General features: G+C 44.0%; 1 protein-coding gene across 7 annotated transcripts in view; it reads right to left on the bottom strand.

Moving 5' to 3' along the window:
* The window catches only part of nrxn2b (neurexin 2b), a 937590-nt gene that overhangs the window by 423640 nt on the left and 493710 nt on the right, over positions 1-20240 (bottom strand). For all 7 annotated transcript variants that reach the window (XM_045701329.2, XM_082965087.1, XM_082965083.1 and 4 more), the window contains one exon: positions 19984-20010. In XM_045701329.2, coding sequence (XP_045557285.1) covers positions 19984-20010 — 27 coding nt within the window. The remainder of the gene's footprint in view (positions 1-19983; positions 20011-20240) is intronic.

The raw sequence follows: 20240 nt of genomic DNA, 5'->3' as shown, positions 1-20240 counted from the left end.
TTAACCTCTTACACTCGTACACGGGTTGAAAATGGCAGATTTGGGCACCGGTAAGTGCCTAAATTGGAACGCAGTGGCTGTAAAGTAATGATGGTAGAGATCAGGCTCTGCACTTCACAGCTCTGTATGGGGTTTTGACTGACAGCTGTTCTGAACTTGAGCACCGTATGCAACAAGAAGTTGCCCGCATCCCTCCTGCTAATTTTGTTGTCTGAGTGAGGAAAATGCTGTAAATTGCTGGACTCTATGTATTTTGAAAGATGAGACGTTGACGATTATAATAAATGCCGCTTTGATGTCATACAAGCAAGCCCAGCACCCGTGGATCTAAATGTGCACTTCAAATTTCCATATCCTAAAACTCCTGTCATATACAGTGTCAACGTTTATGATCACTATATTTGATGCAGTTACAAGATGACATGGACGTCATGCCCTGGGTTGTTCTGAACAGGTTGAGCCTATGTTGGTCTATTGTGAAGAAAATTGCAGCAGAACATGCACCTGAATGCACGCATGACTCCATTCTATGCACACCAAAATGACGATCTGTTTCTCTGAATTACCCTGTGAAGCCTAACACTGTGAGATCATTGCGTAAACAACAACAGTAATTGCATGACGGAGGGAGATGCAGGGCTGTGTTCCACTACGACAAGTGTGCTCGCTCTCGTTCCTCAACGGCAAGCTTGGAGAGCTCAAAAAAGCACCTTATAGTTGAAGACTCTTTTTTAAGTCATAAAAATGCTTTGAAATTACTTGCATACTTTGGAGAGTGGTGTGGTCACTTGTAAACACCTGTTAGACCTCTCACTCAAGCCTTTGTAATTGTATTTTTATTACGTGGCATCTACCCCACATTTTCCAGGAATATTACTGTTACTGAATGTATCCAGACTATTTTCATATTTTGTTAAATAAATGCGTCTAAAAGTAGAGTAAATATAAAATGCACATACAATCAACAGTGTAATGTTTGGATTCAGACTTGTGTCAAGTGAACTGTTGTGTCCTCAAATTTGGTCTAACAATTTCCCCATAACTGTTCCCTTTCAATTGCTACCAAGCTTTTAATGTTTTTCATATTACTTCAGTAAGAAGCATTTCAATTTATCTCTATCCATATAGGCCAATTCCCACGAGTGTAAAGGGTTAAAGACTTACTGTACGTGCTGCTGGGTACCACCGAGCAGCAACTGGACCAAGGGCACATTTGCAAGAACAAAACAAGTGGTGGCCGTCCAACACTGTTACTGTTATGTTATTTCCAATATTAAAAATATGTCTGTTGATTTTTATGAGTGGCGATGCATGGTGGCTGCAGGTGCCTCAGTAGATGATGGAGTGGGGCTTAGTGGCATGGGAATGTTCCCGCCCCCCCCGCAGTTGAGTCTGAAATTATTTGGTTTTGAGGGAAAAAAAGGTTCCATAAATTGATAGCGCACAAACGCACACACAGACAGACACACACACACACACACACACACACACACACACACACACACACACACACACACACACACACACACACAAGAACCGTTTTCATATTTAATGTTGTTCCTTCTTCCCTGGATTTTTGTCTTGAGCCACACAAAATTGGATCGAGAGACGTTTAATCACACAATGTGTGAAGTTAATATGAGGCAAAGTCCCCTACTGCAGAGAGAGAGAGAGAGAGAGAGAGAGAGAGAGAGAGAGAGAGAGAGAGAGAGAGGAGAGAGAGAGAGAGAGAGAGAGAGAGAGAGAGAGAGAGAGAAACTAGTTTAAGATAAACTTCTAGAAGGAGAAAGACAGAGAGCTTGCGAACGAGAGAACGGGAGAGAGCAAGAGGGAGACAAAGGAAAAATGTAGTTTGATATACAACCAGAAAGCCCTTTCGGAGACTCCAGAGCAGGCAGAATGAATGGGAAATGGTTCCCCCGGGATAGAGTCCATGTGTTATTTAACTGCCACAAGAGGCCATAAAATAGCAAAGGGGCTAATTCTAAGGAGAAACAGAGGACACATCAGGCCATAACAGCAGTAACAATGAAGGCCTCAGCGTGTCTGCTACGCTGGGGGAACATCGAACAAGGTTTGGGGGCAGATAACAGTGCAATGGGCCATATTAGCTTGAAGCTAATACACTGTAACATTACTGTAGCTCATAAGCAGCTAATAGATTATCCTATGCCCTATTAACTTGGAGCTAATACACTGTAAAAGCTTGTGGTGCTAGTACAGCTAGCTAGCAGCTAATGGGTGCTTCAATCCCCATAATGCTAGGGCTCTACTACCTGCTGCTTACCCTACTGACCAGCTAATTGGGCCATATTAGCTAGAAGCTACTACAGTAGCTAGCTAACTAATAGCTAATGGGCACTGCAATCCACATGCCATTGCTTTTGCTCTACCACCTGCCTCCTGCTTAACTGGCAGGCTGCTTTAATGCTAATGTTTGGCCATCTTCTAATGGCCAGGTAATGAAGATAGTAAACAGGCTAGCGGAGGAGGGCTTAGCACTAAATGAGGCTGTAAGCCGCTCTAATGCTGCCCTGTCAGCCTCTGTAGAAACAAGGGCCAGGTTAATCATTAATATGAGCAGCGATATTAAAATGCAATTCATTCTCATTTAGACGCCACTTTCTATTTTCGCCGCTCTCCCTTTGTCACCGAGATCAATGGGAGAACGTCTCTGATCATATAAACAAAGGATGTAATTCTCTCAGTCATTCCCTCTTCTATTATCTCACACTTCAGCACTCAGTCCCCCATAGTGTCTGTTGTCAAGGTAGACAGTGTAAAGTTTGGTGTTTCAGTTGGTAGAGGAAGCTCCGGTTTTAGCCGTCTGGTTTAATGTGGACGTCACTGACTGTCTGGAGGACCCATGAGCAGGATGGACGACATGTGTTACGTTCACCAGCTGTTTCCCAATTAACAATAGTTGATTCATCAATTACCACAGTGCTTCTATGTAAACACCCTTGATTAATGCACGCTAATCGATGAACACGCCCATTCAAATCAGTGGCTTTGGATTGCAATGCAGTGCTTCATTCCCACAAGTTAACTCTGGGTCGAGACCGGCCAGGAGAAACAAAGCTCTCCATTTTTGCTCGACCACAAGGGCTTGGAGAGATGGGTGTATTGTGATCCACATTGGACCCGATGTCACAGTTTCCCCCCAACACATTTACCCATTCTTCAGCCACAACACTGTTGACAACAGCGGATCTAAGAGTCTCCACACGGTCCTTCCAGACCCAAAGTCTCATCTCAGTCTCACAAGTTTGACTCGTTTGAGAAACTAGGCCGTCGCGTGGCACAGCCATGTAGCAGCGAGTGAACCGTCGACAGCGCCACATCACTAAGTGGGAGGCATCCTAATGTGGCTGGGAGTCTAATTGGGCCGCAGCAAAGCATTGTGGGCCACCACGGCATGCAAACAGCCAGTCTTTGAGAGAAAGAGGGTTTAGGAGTGATCAGCGCTAGTTGGAGAGGGCAGCGAGGTGACAGGGCCACGGCATAAGAGGCAGCGGTGGAGTCGTGCGCGATAGCTTCACTCGACCTACCTGGCTCACAAATGCTTCGTGACTCATTGGGGTAAGAGTGAAACTGTTTCCAGGAGGTCGTTCAAGCATGTGTCAATAAAAGAGCCAGTCACCAATGGTTGAGGTCAGAGGGGACTGCAGGCGATGTAAGAGTGTTTTAATGAGTCAAGGGGTTTGGATGGTGGTGTCTGTGACGATAGGATGATGAGATTTTGCCATTGAAAAAATTATAACCTTGAAATGTGATGGACTCGTACTTTTTTTTAAAGGACGACATGAATATATGACGAGTCCTTTTGGTGATCTCAACAAAGTAACCACAGGTCAATTGTCGATCGTCTTTCTTTGCGTCCTTACTACCTTAAACCTCTTTGCAGTTAGCAGAGTCTAGCCTATAGTAGCCCATAGGGATTGCCTGGCTCAAGACGGGGACCTAGCAGGAAGTTGACGTAGGTGGAGGTTCATCAGTACAGCCATGAGTGGCCTCGCAGGGAGAGAAAAAAAAATCACGTTGGGCCTGCATGCACTCTAATAAAAATGGGCGTCAGACGAACTTCACTCTTTATTCCCTTGTTCTGTCCATTCTCGGCTCAGTAGCCCCACTCTGAGGAGAAAGGGGGGATGCCAATGCTCAGCACTTCTAAAGGAGAGAGAGAGAGAGAGAGAGAGTGGGAGAGAGAGAGAGAGAGAGAGAGAAAGAGAGAGAGAGGGTACTGGGTTTTCAGCACAGTGTTGAAAACGACTACTAATATCTGCTGACGGGGTGGTCCTTAGAGCCAGGGCACGGGGAGGAATCAAACGAGAACGGAGGAGAGGAGAGAGGGAAGAAGGGAGGAGAAAGACTAGCTGACGCAAGGCTACATCTATAGGCGTCTGCTTACCGAGATAAGACAGATGGCGTGGTCAAAATGGAGAGGAGTGAGTGTGTGGTACTTTAAAAGGATCTATTTCTATTTGCGTTCATGACTACCATAACACGTAGAAGGTAATGGGTCCAAGGCACTTCCCTGCAATGTTCCGTGTGGCTTAGTCGGTGGAGCATGGCTCTTGCAACGCCAAGGTTGTGGGTTCGATTCCCACGGAGGACCAGTATGAGAAAAAAAACTAACTGGTACATAAATATATGCACTCACTACTGTAAATTGCTCTGGATAATAGTGTCTGATAAATAACTAAAATGTGTCTGTCTGCAAATAACACTGCACATGCACAATTCTCTTCCTGATGTAGACGTAAATGAGTAAACACCTTCCAAGGTCAGAGCGTGACAGAAAACTGTAAGTGCAGAGTGCGTCCAGATGGTACACTGAGTGTAGTGGAAGTATGGAGACCACACGTCAGACTGGGGTTGACAAGGAAGCAGCCTGTCAACAGAATTATGGTTATCACTTCAATAATGTGTCTGTATACTGTAGGTGTGCACTGTACTTTAGCTTGACGCTGGGTGTGTGTCTGCATGGGTTGTTGTGGGTGGCGTGCATGTCTGAGTGCCAGTCTGCTGGCTGACAAGGTGACACAGGCTGTGCCCTAAATAAATACCCTCTGTGACATTATGCAGTCTCATACTGGGTACAGAGGCACTGAGCGGGACAGAAAAAAAAATGAAGAGCAAGATAGATCGAGAGAAAGAAAGCAAGCAAGCTAGTAATTGAGTGGGGAGAGAGGTGGGTAGACGGGGGGGGGGGGAACACGGGGGGGGGGGGGGGGGGGGATCTCAATTGCATACACCTCGCGTCCTCTTTCCGTTCTCCTCGCCTTTTTCTTAAAACCCCATTGGAGAGGGTCAGAGGGGACAGACCTCTGGCTTTCTCACCCGATGGGTTTTGGGAAGGAGGCGAGGAGAGAGGACGTGAGGAGTATGCAATTGAGAATCTCCCAGGGAGTGAGAGAGATAGAGAGAGATAATTGAAGGCCTCTAAAGAGTAAGGTAAAGAGAGAGCGAGAGAGAGAGAAGCGAGGCCCTGCTGAATGTATAATGCAGGAGGAGGTTATCAGGTCTCTGGCGCAGGGAGGGAGACCCAGTCAGAGATGGCGATTCAGCAATATGGCTTCCCCTACAGATGGCTCCACGCCCAGGATGTCGCATGAGAAAACACTCCACAGGGAAGCTGTGTGTGTGTGTGTGTGTGGGAGGTGTTTATGTGTGTGTTTCTGGAAGCGTGTGTCTGGTGTTTCTGTGTGTGTGCGCAATGTGTTACATGAGTGTTTCTGCAAGTGTCATGTGTGTGACGCGTGAAGCCACCAGTCTTTTCTCGCCATCCCTGTGCCCCCTCTGTCCTCTCCCATCTGTTATCTGGCATCTTCCCCTTCTGTTGTTTGTGAAGCGAGGAGTACTATCCCCCTCTACAACTCCCATCACTCTCTCCTTACCCTCACATGGTCATCCTGAGCAGTGCCAGCTCTTCTATTCCTCCCCGCCTCTAATCTAGTCCTGGCAAACTCCTGATATCTCTATCACCCCCCCTTCTCAACCTCATGCAAGCCTCTCCAATAATTTGATGCACTGTTTATGCTCATGATTGCACCACAGTATTTTGGCTTGGACACTGGAACTTGTGTTGTATTCCGCTTCTCTCAGCCTTTCTATAAATACTAGAGCCACATTCCATCATTTTATTCAGCGTAGCCCCTTGATATAGTCCATCTATGATCATGATGTTTGATTAGTGTATACATTGTTTAGACTGTAATAGCTTCGGACACTAGCCACGCCACCTCATGCCGCCTAGTCTGATGCCCAGTCTCATGTTCCTATGGCTTTGCCCCCCCCCCCCCCCCCTCGAGGGTTTGCCGTGCCAGCCTGCTATGCAGCAGATGGGTTCGTTCAGGTTGGAACCACACCAGCTGACACAGCGGGCGTAGCACGTCAACTCGGGGCGTGGGCAGGGCGTGGGCAGGGCAGGGCAGGGCGTGGGTAGGGCAGGGTGTGGGCAGGGCAGGGCAGGGCGTGGGTAGGGCAGGGTGTGGGCAGGGCAGGGCGTGGGCAGGGCGTGGGCAGGGCAGGGTGTGGGCAGGGCAGGGCGTGGGCAGGGCGTGGGCTGGGCGTGTTAAGGTACCACAAGCTACCACCATATGGGCATCAAAGTCATGGGCTATATTAAAATGGTATGTAGTGTGTGATGCATGATACCCACATACACAAAGGGTAAATAGAGATGTAACTAACATGCATGCGTGCAGGCACTCACAAACACACACGCAAGGACACACACGCGCATACACTCTATCTCTCCTTCCCTGTGTCCAGCCCTGGCTGGGTGATCATGGCTAATGTTGTCATAGGTTAAATGGTTGTTTGCTCCACAACAACCTTCACAGTTGATTACTTGTCCCCTGTTCAAACAGCAGGAGGACAGGCTGGCACACTGGAGCCCTGCTGGACCTAACACACCACACTGTTGTCTGTTAAACCAGGCCCATTGCACAAGCCTCAGTGATAACAGCTAACATCGCACAGTTAGCAATGCATTCAAATGTATCTATTAGAAGCTAATTTCTGGAGTAAATGCTGTACTGAATAAGGCAGTCTTCAGTGTCTTCTACAGTGAGAGAGGGGTGAGAGAGAAAGACAGAATGCGAGAGAGACAGACTTTTGACAGCCTTCGTCTTTTTGTATTTACATGAATAAGAAACCAAATCAAAGTTTATTTGTCACGTTCGCCAAATACAACAGGTGTAGACCTTACAGTGAAATGCTTACTTTCAAGCCCTAACCAACAATGCAAATTTTAAGTAAAAAATAGGTATTAGGTAAACAATAGAGAAGTAAATAAATAATAAAAAAACGGTAAAATGACAGTGAAAATAACAGTAGCGAGGCTATATACAGGTGGTACCGGCACAGAGTACAGAGCTAATAGGTACAAGTATGCAATCCAACATTGTTTTCCAAATGTCAATTGGTTCCCTTCATCAAAAGCCAATAAATATATACAAAAAAATCTAAACACATTTGAATGTTATGCTGTATATGCTAGCTATACAAATACAATGCATTCAGAAAGTATTCAGACCCCTTGACATTTTCAACATTTTGTCACGTTACAGCCTTATTCTAAAATTGATTAAATGTATGTTTTTCCTCATCTATCTACACGCAGTACTCCATAATGACAAAGCGAAAACAGGTTTCATAATTTTTTGCAAATGTATCAAATATAAAAAATAGATACCTTATTTACATAAGTATTCAGACCCTTTGCTATGAGACACGAAAATGTAGCTCAGGTGCATCCTGTTTCCATTGATCATCCTTGAGATGTTTCAAGAAAGGCGAGTTGACCAAGACCTGATGGTCACTCTGACAGAGCTCCAGAGTTCCTCTGTGGAGAGGGAAGAACCTTCCAGAAGGACAACCCTCTCTGCAGCACTCCACCAATCAGGCCTTTATGGTAGAATGGCCAGACAAAAGCCACTCCTCAGTAAAAGACCCATGACAGCCCCCTTGGAGTTTGCAAAAATTCACCTAAAGGACTCTCAGTCCATGGGAAACAAGATTGTCTGAAACCAAGAATGAACTCTTTGGCCTGAATGCAAAGCGTCACGTCTGGAGGACACCTGGCACCATCCCTATGGTGAAGCATGCTGGTGGAAGCATCATGCTGTGGGGATGTTATTCAGCGGCAGGGGCTGGGAGACTAGTCAGGATCAAGGGAAAGATGAACAGAGAAAAGTACAGAGAGATCCTTGATGAAAACCTGGTCCAGAGCACTCAGGACCTCAGACTGGGGTGAAGGTTCCCCTTCTAACAGAACAACGACCCTAAGCACACAGCCAAGACAACGCAGGTGGCTTCGGGACAAGTCTCTGAATGTCCTTGAGTGGCCCAGCCAGAGCCCGGACTTGAACCCGATCGAACATCTCTGGAGAAACCTAAAAGTAGCTGTGCAGCAACGCTCCCCATCCAACCTGACAGAGCTTGAGAGAATCTGCAGAGAAGAATGGGAGAAACTCCCTAAATACAGGTGTGCCAAGCTTGTAACGTACTGAGCAAAGGGTCTGAATAATTATGTAACTGTGATATTTCCGTTTTTATTTTTTTTTAACTTTTGCTGATATATCTAAAAAACTGTTCTTGCTTTGTCATTATGGGGTATTGTGTGTAAATATATGAGTTTATATTTTAAAGTCCATTTTAGAATAAGGCTGTAACGTAACAAAATGTGGAACAAGTCAAGGGGTCTGAATACTTACCAAACACACTGTATAGGAGATTATTCTTCTACAGATCATTCTCCTACATATTCTTCTACAGATCCTTCTCCTACAGATTATTCTTTTTACAGATTATTCTTCTTACAGATTATTCGTTTTACAGATCATTCTTCTTACAGATCATTCTCCTACATATTCTTCTACAGATCATTCTTCTACAGATTCTTCTCCTACAGATTATTCTTCCACAGATCATTCTTCTCCTACAGATTATTCTTTTTACAGATTATTCTTCTTACAGATTATTCTTTTTACAGATTCTTCTTCTACAGTTATAATTCTTCTTCTACAGCAGTTAAACACTTTCCCTGAAATACAAATCTTTGCCATTGAAACCCTAACAGATACAGTATACATTTGCTCCAGCAAACCCTCTGGACAAAACCTATATTTATACCTAATAGCTCAAACGACTCCATGCATACTGTAGCCATTTCTTATGTACGGGCCTTAAATGTAATTCATGGAGGTAGCAGGGCTATGCAAATAATAGCTTATTGAAAAAGACCCAGGGGTACATTTTCAGGATTCACAACCACAAACTGGATTTATTAACCTAACTCATTGACTTTCAGATTGTGGAGTGTCTTTGTTAAAAATGGAGCCCTGCACCATTTAAACCAGAAATAATTTTTGGGCAAAGCTGTGCGGGATACCGTGCTGTACTTGTACATAAGCCCTCTTCCCATAACTATAATGCTAGCCATGCTGTATCGGGCCCGTTGGTTGTAGCGGATAATAAACATTTAATGTATTTGTTTTATCATCTGGTGAATAACATTGTTTAAGAGGAGTGGAGGGTGATTGAGATTCTACGATATACGACGGACAGACGTGGAACCCATCTGGGCATGTCTCTCTCTATGTTTCAGTCATACAGCATTAGAAGACAGTTGTGTAAGGATATGCTGCTTTAAGGGTTAAAGTGATTTCTGTAGCATGATAGAGGGTTGCTTTACTTTGCTTGACTCTGCTTTTCCCCCAGAGATAAGGATCAGGCTGTCTTTGACGTTGATCGTATTTGTCTCCTTATCCTGTGATATCATATTTACTATCTGGAGCACTCAGATGAGTGCAGGGCCTATCTTAGATCTAATGAAGTGTGTGTGTGTGTGTGTGTGTGTGTGTGTGTGTGTGTATGTGTGTGTGTGTGTGTGTGTGTGTCTTGTGCAGCCAGATTTAATGGCGCCTGTCTGCTAACAGCGAGCGCGACCACCGAGATGAAAGACGCGACGAGCAGTGGATAGTGGTGATATAAACACAAGCAGGCAGCCAAATCAAGATCCTCTCTCGCTCGGTTCTCCCTCTCTCAATTTCTTTCTCTCCATTCCCCCTTCTCTCTACTCTCGCTCTTCATTACCCCTCTCTCTCTCCCCCCGGCTCTCCCTCCCTCGCCTCATCCTCAGTATTTTCATTTTGAAACAGAGAAGGGCCATGTTCAGTTGACAAACGTTGTCGAATGTTGCAGATCGAATTGGCATGAATAGAGCCAGTGTGGTTCCTTATTCTACATATCAGAGAGTCATGTTTGTTCTACATAGTCTGTTTCTATATCTGAACGTTCCAAAATGTGACGTCCCGCTGAACGGGCCTCAGATCTCCCTCTCTCTTCCTCCCTCTCTTGTTTATTTCCATATTGAAAACAATAGCAGACCTCCTTTTTAATGCTCTCTCTCTCTCAGGAAAGTAGGTTAGGCTTGCAGTCAGTCGAGGACACTGTCGCATCCTGCCACCACAGCAAAACACTCCTGGCAGCCGCGTTCAAAACACGGCTTGATTAGCCGCATTGGCGAGGGAGGATACAGAGGAGTGAGGGGGACGGGTGGGGCGGCCACACAGGGTATGACCCCCAGCCATGATTATCCATGGCCCGTCGTAGTGACCCTATGCGCCAATTACCGTGATAAGGGAGAGAGGAGGGCCGGGGGCCGACATGAGACTGTTCTCCTCTCCTTCTCCACCCTCACTGTATGGTGTGTGGTGCCTGTTAGAATGCACAATGAGATAAAAGCTGTCGATATCTAGCCCAGCATTGAAGAGGGCAGACGGCGGGGGGAGGCAAAAATGAGAGTCATGATGAAGAGTGATTGATCGTAAATGGCGAAAAAGGTGAGAAATGTATCTCTGCTCTTTCTTTCATCTCCTCTTTCTTTCCCTCTCATTTCCCTATCTCTTCATCAATCTCTCTCTCTCTCGCTCTTTCCGTCTCTCTTTCCCTCTCCAGGAAGGTTCCTGGTGGATTTAGTTGATTTGGACCGCATCTCCCAGCATGCAGCAGCAGCAGCGTTGCCCTGGGAGACCCCATCATTCTGCTGAGGGAGTGTGAACCCAGACAATGTGCTGTTGCTCCTCTCATTTCATCTCCCATAACAAGCCCAGATCTAACCTGTCTCTCTGTCAGCCTATTGGGTTGAAAGGGCTGCCATCTCACCATGCAGGTTGAGATGAGGGGTATATCTCAATAGTGTAAAGGGGTTTCCTTTCCTTCCGTCTCACCATATGGGATGAGTACTAATAGAAAAAGGGGTGCATCTCAATAGTATAAAGTGGCTTCCTTTCCTTGAGTCTTCACAATGATCACTGATCTGGCATGGCCTAAAAGCCTATGAAATCCTTTCACTTGTTTGTGTTAAAAGTATACAAGGAAAGGAAGCCATGGATGAGTATTGAGACACACCCCAAGGAGATGGTTGCTGTCTTACCAAGCCATTAGGTTAGTCAAAGACGGTAGTAGGTGGGGACAGGTAAAGAATCTTCTGTGGCCCATGCAGGACTATTGGGCAGGGTGCCCCGTTGCCATAAGTCAAGGGGAGAGAGGTAAATGGAGGAAGAGATAGTCCACAGGCATCGTGCCACCCTCCTTAAATCTCCCAAACGGAAAGTTTCACCACCGCCACCTTTCACATTCTCTCTGTATGTAACCCACTCTCGCCCTTTCTTCTGTTGTCGTTTGTCTGTCTGGGTCCTCATCCCTCGTTCTGTATCTCTCTCTGAGTGACTGTTTGCCTTTTTATGTCTCCTCTCCGCCACCCCTCTTCCCTTTTGTTTTCACCTCCTAACCCTCTCTCTCTGTTGCTCTCTGTTTTGGGTGAATAGTGTGAGGTAATGGGTCTGACAGAGACACAGTAGAGGAACATTTCCAAGGTACAAAAAAAAATAGGTCACAGTCAGTCTTCTGGTCTTATGCGCCATTCTACAGACTGGCCCCCTTTAAGACTTGGTTTTGACTCTACACATTACCCTTTACTTATGGGCAACTGGGCATAACATCCATTTTGACACTTTGAATAATTGTCACTTCACTGAAGACTAGTTTTCCCTTACTACTGGAGTGGCTTCGAAAAGGGCATTTTGAAAAAGTTACATTAGGCAGGTTTCCACTTACCCAGGTTTATTCAACAAAAGCAATGTCGGCAAAACAGATATGCGATGTGTAATGGAAACCGCAGATATAGGAAACATTTTCTGACCTTCGACAACATTTGTTATCCATTCGACATCGGTGGATATTTCTTTTGTAACATTCTGGAAACAGTTTTTGAATAAATTATGATTGCGGAATCATTTTTGTCATGAAATTATAAAGGTCCACTCCACATTTAATTCTAAATACCTAATGCTTGCTAAATATATTTTTTTCAACTGTAAAAATGTTTCTTTGCAGGACAAGGATTGCCTGAATTGCTTCACCTTGCTTTTCTGGTTGGCTGGCAAGTTTCACCATCCAATTATTTCCGATCTACATGAGTTTCACCATGGCACGGACATGAGAATTATTAGAATATGGCAAATATTTGTCAATTATTGAATTCTATCCATGCTGGCTTTTACGGGCTACCTACTGTAAGACATGAAACAAATAGGTGGCTGTCACCAATGTATTAATGCACAATTTGCCTAAATGGTTAATGGAAACACTTCAACCACTACATTTTTATTGGACAGTATAGGTTTTTAAGAAAAAAAGTTTTTTAGGTGTGACGTCATTATGTCCAGCTGTTTTGATCGACTCAATATAGTTAAATGGAAATGCACCCTAGCAGGCAATTATCGCATTTATTTTCTACTCAAACTTTCTAAATGTCCACAACAACAAAAAAATCCCTGGACAAGTTAATGGAAACATAGCTAGTGATAGCCTTGCCTCACAAAACACTCTCAAACTGCTATTTTTATTAAAGTGATATCTACAAAACATCTATAAACAGATTATATCAACAGCTCACAATAACGTCTCTGTTAAAGCCAGACATCTCCATACGGAAGGCGTTTGCCTCGGCTGCACAACACATTGATGTGTGACTAGTGCCCCAGCACAAAATGGCTGCCATGTATCACCTAGGCACATGTAGGAACATTTCATTAGTGGATAGGGTGATTCACTCCCCAAATGCCACCTAACACTAAGAAACTGAACGTAAGCTATTCATAGATCTGCTTTTCAATGGCAGGGAATAGCAATATCAGAAACTTTATATGCAAGTCTTCAAAATAAAAAGGAGAAAAGTGACATTGAAGTTATCCCGATTGCAAAAGCTACTATAAAGATGGCTATGACGCAAACATGCAAGCAAGCAAGCAAGTACACACACACACCGATGTGCGCGTGCACACACACATCCACAGCATACCCAAGCTCATTCCATTTCAGCTCTAGTTAGGAAAATGCTCTGATTATGTATTCCTTTGAAGTTTATGCTTCAAAGCACTACTTTATTAGGTCATTTCTGTTTAACATTTTAAGAGGCATTTGGTTCATTTCATATTTAAACATGCAGGGAGCGGAAAATGTGCGAAAACGAAATGAGGAGACTATGAGGACACACTGATATTTGCGAACATCTTCAAAACATGTTTTTGACATGTTATAGCTCAGGTCCCGACAGTAGCACAGCGCACCCATCTTATGACATGTCTCTCTGTACATTGTATATCGAAGAGAACGGTACAGAAGTCTACAGTAAAAATCCAACAAACGTTGTTGATATAATTGTTGATGTAATGTTCATTTCATAAAGAGCATGTCTGATTGCAATGGGTGCAAAACCAAAGGCAACCGTCCTAATAACAGCCATAATTTTCTACAGTAGGCTGCTTGCAATGAGTTTGGCCCTGAATAGAGTTCAGAGAAGATGAGAACATTGAATTAAGCTCGGACCGTCACTCAAGCGTTAAATTGCCTTAAAGGAGAACTGAATTTCATCAGAGCATTTGGTGAAATAAAACTATTATGCGTGCCAATGTCAATACATGTACAAACTTCAAATGAACTGTACAGTAGTGTGGACTACTACCATAACTGCTTTTATACTACTGAATCTTATAGTTACAAAGCCAATCATAAAATACTTCCACATGCACATCTATATAACTTTAAATGCCTCCCTTTGTACTGCTGCATGCCTATATAAGAATACATACTTACAGTTGGAAGTCGGAAGTTTACATACACCTTAGCCAAATACATTTAAACTCAGTTTTTCACAATTCCTGACATTTTATCCTAGTAAAAATTCCCTGTCTTAGGTCAGTTAGGATCATCACTTTATTTTAAGAATGGGAAATGTCAGAATGATAGTAGAGAGAATGATTTATTTCAGCTTTTATTTCTTTCATCACATTCCCAGTGGGTCAGAAGTTTACATACACTCAATTGGTATTTGGTAATTGTTTAACTTGGGTCAAACGTTTTGGGAAGCTTCCCACACTAAGTTGGGTGAATTTTGGCCCATTCCTCCTGACAGAGCTGGTGTAACTGAGTCAGGTTTGTAGGCCTCCTTGCTCGCACACGCTTTTTCAGTTCTGCCCACAAATTATCTATAGAATTGAGGGCAGGGCTTTGTGATGGCCACTCCAATACCTTGACTTCGTTGTCCTTAAGCCATTTTGCCACAACTTTGGAAGTATGCTTTGAGTCATTGTCCATTCGGAAGACCCATTTGCGACCAAGCTTTAACTTCCTGACTGATGGGTAGAGATGTTACTTCAATATATCCACATAATTTTCCTACCTCATGATGCCATCTATTCTGTGAAGTACCCCCACAACATGATGCTGCAACCCCTGTGCTTCACGGTTGGGATGGTGTTCTTCGGCTTGCAAGCCTCCCCCTTTTTCCACCAAACATAACGATGGTCATTATGGCCAAACAGTTCTATTTTTGTTTCATCAGACCAGAGGACATTTCTCCAAAAAGTACGATCTTTGTCCCCATGTGCAGTTGCAAACCGTAGTCTAGCTTTTTTATGGCGGTTTTGGAGCAGTGGCTTCTTCCTTGCTGAGCGGCCTTTCAGGTTATGTCAGTATAGGACTCATTTTACTGTGGATATAGATACTTTTGTACCTGTTTCCTCCAGCATCTTCACAAGGTCCTTTGCTGTTGTTCTGGGATTGATTTGCATTTTTCGCACCTAAGTACGTTCATCTCTAGGAAACAGAACTCGTCTCCTTCCTGAGCGGTATGACGGCTGCGTAGTCCCATGGTGTTTATTCTTGCGTACTATTGTTTGTACAGATGAACGTGGTACCTTCAGGCATTTGTAAATTGCTCCCAAGGATGACCCAGACTTGTGGAGTTCTACAATATGTTTTCTGAGGTCTTGGCTGATTTCTTTTGATTTTCCCAAGATGTCAAGCAAAGAGGCACTGAGTTTGAAGCTAGGCCTTGAAATACATCCACAGATACACCTCCAATTGACTCAAATTATGTCAATTAGCCTATCAGAAGCTTCTAAAGCGTGACATAATTTTCTGGCATTTTCCAAGCTGTTTAAAGGCACAGTCAACTTAGTGTATGTAAACTTCTGACCCACTGGAATTGTGATACAGTGAATTATAAGTTAAATAGTCTGTCTGTGAACAATTGTTGGAAAAATTACTTGTGTCATGCAGAAAGTAGATGTCCTAACCGACTTGCCAAAACTATAGTTTGTTAACAAGAAATGTGTGGAGTGGTTGAAAAACGAGTTTTAATGACTCCAACCTAAATGCATGTAAACTTCCAACTTCAACTGTATACATGCCAATACAAATGAATACTGTTTTTATACCAATAACTGTACAGAACAAAAATATAAACGCAAAATGCAACAATAAAGATTTTACGGATTTATAGTTCATAAAACTAAACAGTTAATTGAAATAAATTAATTTGTCTCGAATCTATGGATTTCACATGACTGAGAATACAGATATGCATCTGTTGGTCACAGATACCTTAAAAAAAAGTAGGGGCATGGATTGGAAAAGTTGTCAGTATCTGGTGTGACCACCATTTGCCTCAAGCAGCGCAACACATCTCCTTCGCATTGAGTTAATCAGGCTGTTGATTGTGGCCTGTGGAATGCTGTTCCACTCCTTTTTAATGGCTGTGCGAAGTCACTGGATATTGGCGGGAACTGGAACATGCTGTCCTACATGTCGATCCAGAGCATCCTAAACATGCTCAGTGGGTGACATATCTGGTGAGTATGTCGGCCATGGAAGAACTGGGTATGTCGGCCATGGAAGAACCATGGAAGAACTGGTTTTTAGCTTCCAGGAATAGTGTACAGATCCTTGCGACATGGGGCCGTGCATTATCATGCTGAAACATGAGGTGTGGTGGTGGTTGAATGGCACGACAATGGGCCTCAGGATCTCGTCACCGTATCTCTGTGCATTCAATTTGCCATCGATGAAATGCAATTGAGTTCATTGTCCGTACCTTATGCCTACCCATACCATAACCCCACCGCCACCATGTGGCACTCTGTTCACAACGTTGACATCAGCAAACCGCTCACCCACACGCCGCCATACACGTGGTCGGCGGTTGTGAGACCAGTTGGACGTGCTGCAAAATTCTCTCAAATAACGTTGTAGGCGGCTTATGGTAAAGAAATGAACATTCAATTCCCTGGCAACAGCTCTGGTCGACATTCCTGCAGTCAGCATGCCAATTGCACATTCTCTCAAAACTTGAGAGTGTTTCAACTGTTCTGTCTGTGGCTATGGAACCCTGACCTGTTCACCGGACGTCCTACCTGTCCCAGACCTACTGTTTTCAACTCTCTAGAGACAGCAGGAGCGGTAGAGATACTCTGAATGATCAGCTATGAAAAGCCAACTAACATTTACTCCTGAGGTGCTGACTTGTTGCACCCTCGACAACCACTGTGATTATTATTATTTGACCCTGCTGGTCATCTATGAAAATTTGAACATCTTGGCCATGTTCTGTTATAATCTCCACCCGACACAGCCAGAAGAGGACTGGCCACCTGGTCCCTCTCTAGGTTTCTTCCTAGGTTCTGTCCTTTCTAGGGAGTTTTTCCTAGCCACCGTGCTTCTACACCTGCATTGCTTGCTGTTTGGGGTTTTAGGCTGGGTTTCTGTACAGCACTTTGTGACATCAGCTGATGTAAGAAGGGCTTTATAAATACATTTGATTGATTGATTGAGACATCTGTGGCATTGTGTTGCGTGACAAAACTGTACATTTTAGAGAGTGGCCTTTTATTGTCACCAGCACAATGTGCACCTGTGTAATGATCTTGCTGTTTAATCGGCTTCTTGATATGCCACACCTGTCAGGTGAATGGCAAAGGAGAAATGCTCACTAACAGGGATGTAAACAAATTTGTGTACAACATTTTGGAGAAATAATATTTTATTTCAGCTTATGAAACATGGGACCAACACTTTACATGTTGCATTTATATTTTTGTTTAGTGTACACGCCTATACCTATTCAGCCTAGATTGTATACAATACTTGTTTTTCAATACCCATGCTAGTATCTGTTCCTCCATCACTGTGCTATGACGCGGATGCCGTCTGTGGGATACGGTGTGATATAGGGGAATGCGGAGTCATGACTCAGTGCTCAGCGCAGGGCAACACACACGCACTGACAGATACACAGTCTATAAGTTCCTGTGCCCCTGTGTGTGCCTATGTATGTGTGTGTGCGGGTGTAAACGTCCCTCTTCAGTGTGTGTATATCTGCGTATGATCTACAGTGAATGTGTGTTTGTGTGTAGAATCTTATGTGTGCGTGTGTGTGTGTGTGTGTGCAGGTGGACAGACCAAAGGTCGTGACATTTACAGAGGGGTCTTGAGAGCGCCACATTGCTCGCCTTGTGTCACAATACATGTCATCCCAGAGTGCTGTAAGGTGGTGAAATATCACCCTCCATACTGATACAGCAGTTTAACCGCTGATCTGGCTCTCATTCACTTCCTATAAAAACACACTAAGGCTGCATTTAAAACTGTCAACAAAAAAATTGCCACTAATTGGTCTTTTAACCAATTAGATCAGATCTTTTGCCTATAATTGGGTAAAATATTATAATTGGGCTGCCTGTGTAAACGCAGCTTCAGTGGGTTACCAGATATGACTAAGGGGTAGAATGACCACAATTCACATAGGGAGCAATTGGCACATACTGTACTGCCTACGTCCAAAATGGCACCCTATTTCATTCAGGGCTCTGGTCAAAAGTAGTGCAGCATAGGGAATATGGGTGCCATTTGGGACGCAGCGGGTTACAGGACATGACTAAGGGCAGAATTTGATTCACATAAGGAGTAATTGGCATACAGGCTATATGAACACGTGACCTATAGCAGTAATATGATTGAATCTGAAGTAAGTAGAACGAGTTGAGCTTCCATGGGCTGATCAACTTCTTTCGATGTCTTAGGGAAAAATAACCTGGATAGTTCTTTCTGTGTTCTATCAAATTACTGTACTACCATTCCTCTCCAGAACTCTTTCCAGAAACATCATTCATCATAAATAAGCCATTCCCTTATTTATTGAGAGATGGCTGTGTTTGTGTGTGTGTGTGTGTGTGTGTGTGTGTGTGTGTGTGTGTGTGTGTGTTGTGCCCTCTGCTGGAATAGAACTAACACTTCTTCTAAATCCTCTTTCAGAGCTACAGTCTACTTCATGTGTTAGGGTGACATCTAGTGTTGGGTTGGTTGCATGTCGTGTTCAAACCCTAGCAGGGCTGATTTCAATGTGCGTCACGCCAGCAGCAATAGAGTGAATGACACTATTCATCATTTCCTGACTCTGCCAGTATGCTTGTAGAAATGGCATGAATATAGTTATGCTCTGCGTACGTGGAATGATTGTAGCACATAAAAAAATATAGATACATACAGATACTTAAAAAAAAGGAATACATTTGTGCACTCAATGACAGGCAGACGCGCACAACAAACGCACCAAGCAGGTTTCTCCTTTGACATAGTTAGGGCTGCACTTACCTCATCTGTTGACATTAAATAGTAACAGTTTGCTGTCGTTCTCTCAGCCTGCGCTGAAATGCATTCGTTTGTTCCTCATAAATGTGTCTGTATGTTCTAGAGGGCTGTGCCCTCAATGGAGGTTACCATAGAACCCAGTCCTCTGGGCCCACCAGTCGTTTCACATGATGTATTCTAACACCAGCACACCTAAAACAAATAAACTCCTCAGCATGCCCCTGTTCATTTGAATCCTGGTGTGCTGGTGTTAGTATACACCAAATATGTAAAAGGACTGGTCACCAAGGACTGGGTTGGCAAGGGCTACCATAGACTGTCTGAACACAGTGCTGTGTCTGAAATGGCACCCTGTTCACCATATTCACCACTAGCTAGCCCTATGGGCCCTGGTCAAAAGCAGTGCACTATATGGGAATAGGATGCCATTTCGGACGCACTCAATGTCCCCAAATACAGAGGAGCTTCACCTGCGTGTTCAGTCAGCTATGGGTGAGATCTAACACCTGAACCCTCAATAGTAGGGGTGAATTCACCAGTGTTGGAGTATGAGCGGAGAAAGTGACATGCTGTTGAGTGGAAAGGGAACGGATCGAGATAGGCCTACAAAAGCTATTACTTAAATGAGTAGGAGGGAATAGAATGAAACTAACAGTCAAAAGGACAACAACGGGAGAACTAATTGAAAGAAGGAAATAGGAGGGGGGGATTGATAAGAAAAATTCATCACGGAATGGAAAAGGAAAATCCTAGTGTAGTCTCAGAGGCGGAATAAACAGGACAGAATGATAAGACAGAGAATTGATTAAAAAATAAAAAATGATCAAAGAGAGATAGCTAAGAGAGAGACATAGTAATAGAGTGATCACTTGTATGACTTAAGGAGAACGGCAGCATTTATGAGGGACACATTATACAGAAGACAGTGGCACAATCAGCAGAACAGTGATATAGTCTTAAAAATGCATATAAACCACTTACTGAGGTTACAGTCTATCCTGATACAATCTGGCGGGAGAGAGAGCGAGATGGTGAGGTCAAATCAAATAAAGAGAGAGGAGAGAAAGGAGAAGAAAAGGGAGAGAGAGAGATAATAACATTTTACATCCTTCAAGGTACATTCTGCAGACAACCAGGCATTTCGCTAGGGACCACCATCCGGGGACAGAGCTGCGAGTCAGGATCACCCTTTTCCACACCTCCGTCATCCCCCCCCATCATCCGCCCATCCCTCCCTC

Source organism: Salmo salar, chromosome 18, assembly GCF_965601325.2.
Source record: "Salmo salar chromosome 18, fSalSal1, whole genome shotgun sequence".
In the NCBI taxonomy this organism is placed as follows: Eukaryota; Metazoa; Chordata; class Actinopteri; order Salmoniformes; family Salmonidae; genus Salmo; species Salmo salar.
This window is presented reverse-complemented; position numbering and strand designations above follow the sequence as displayed.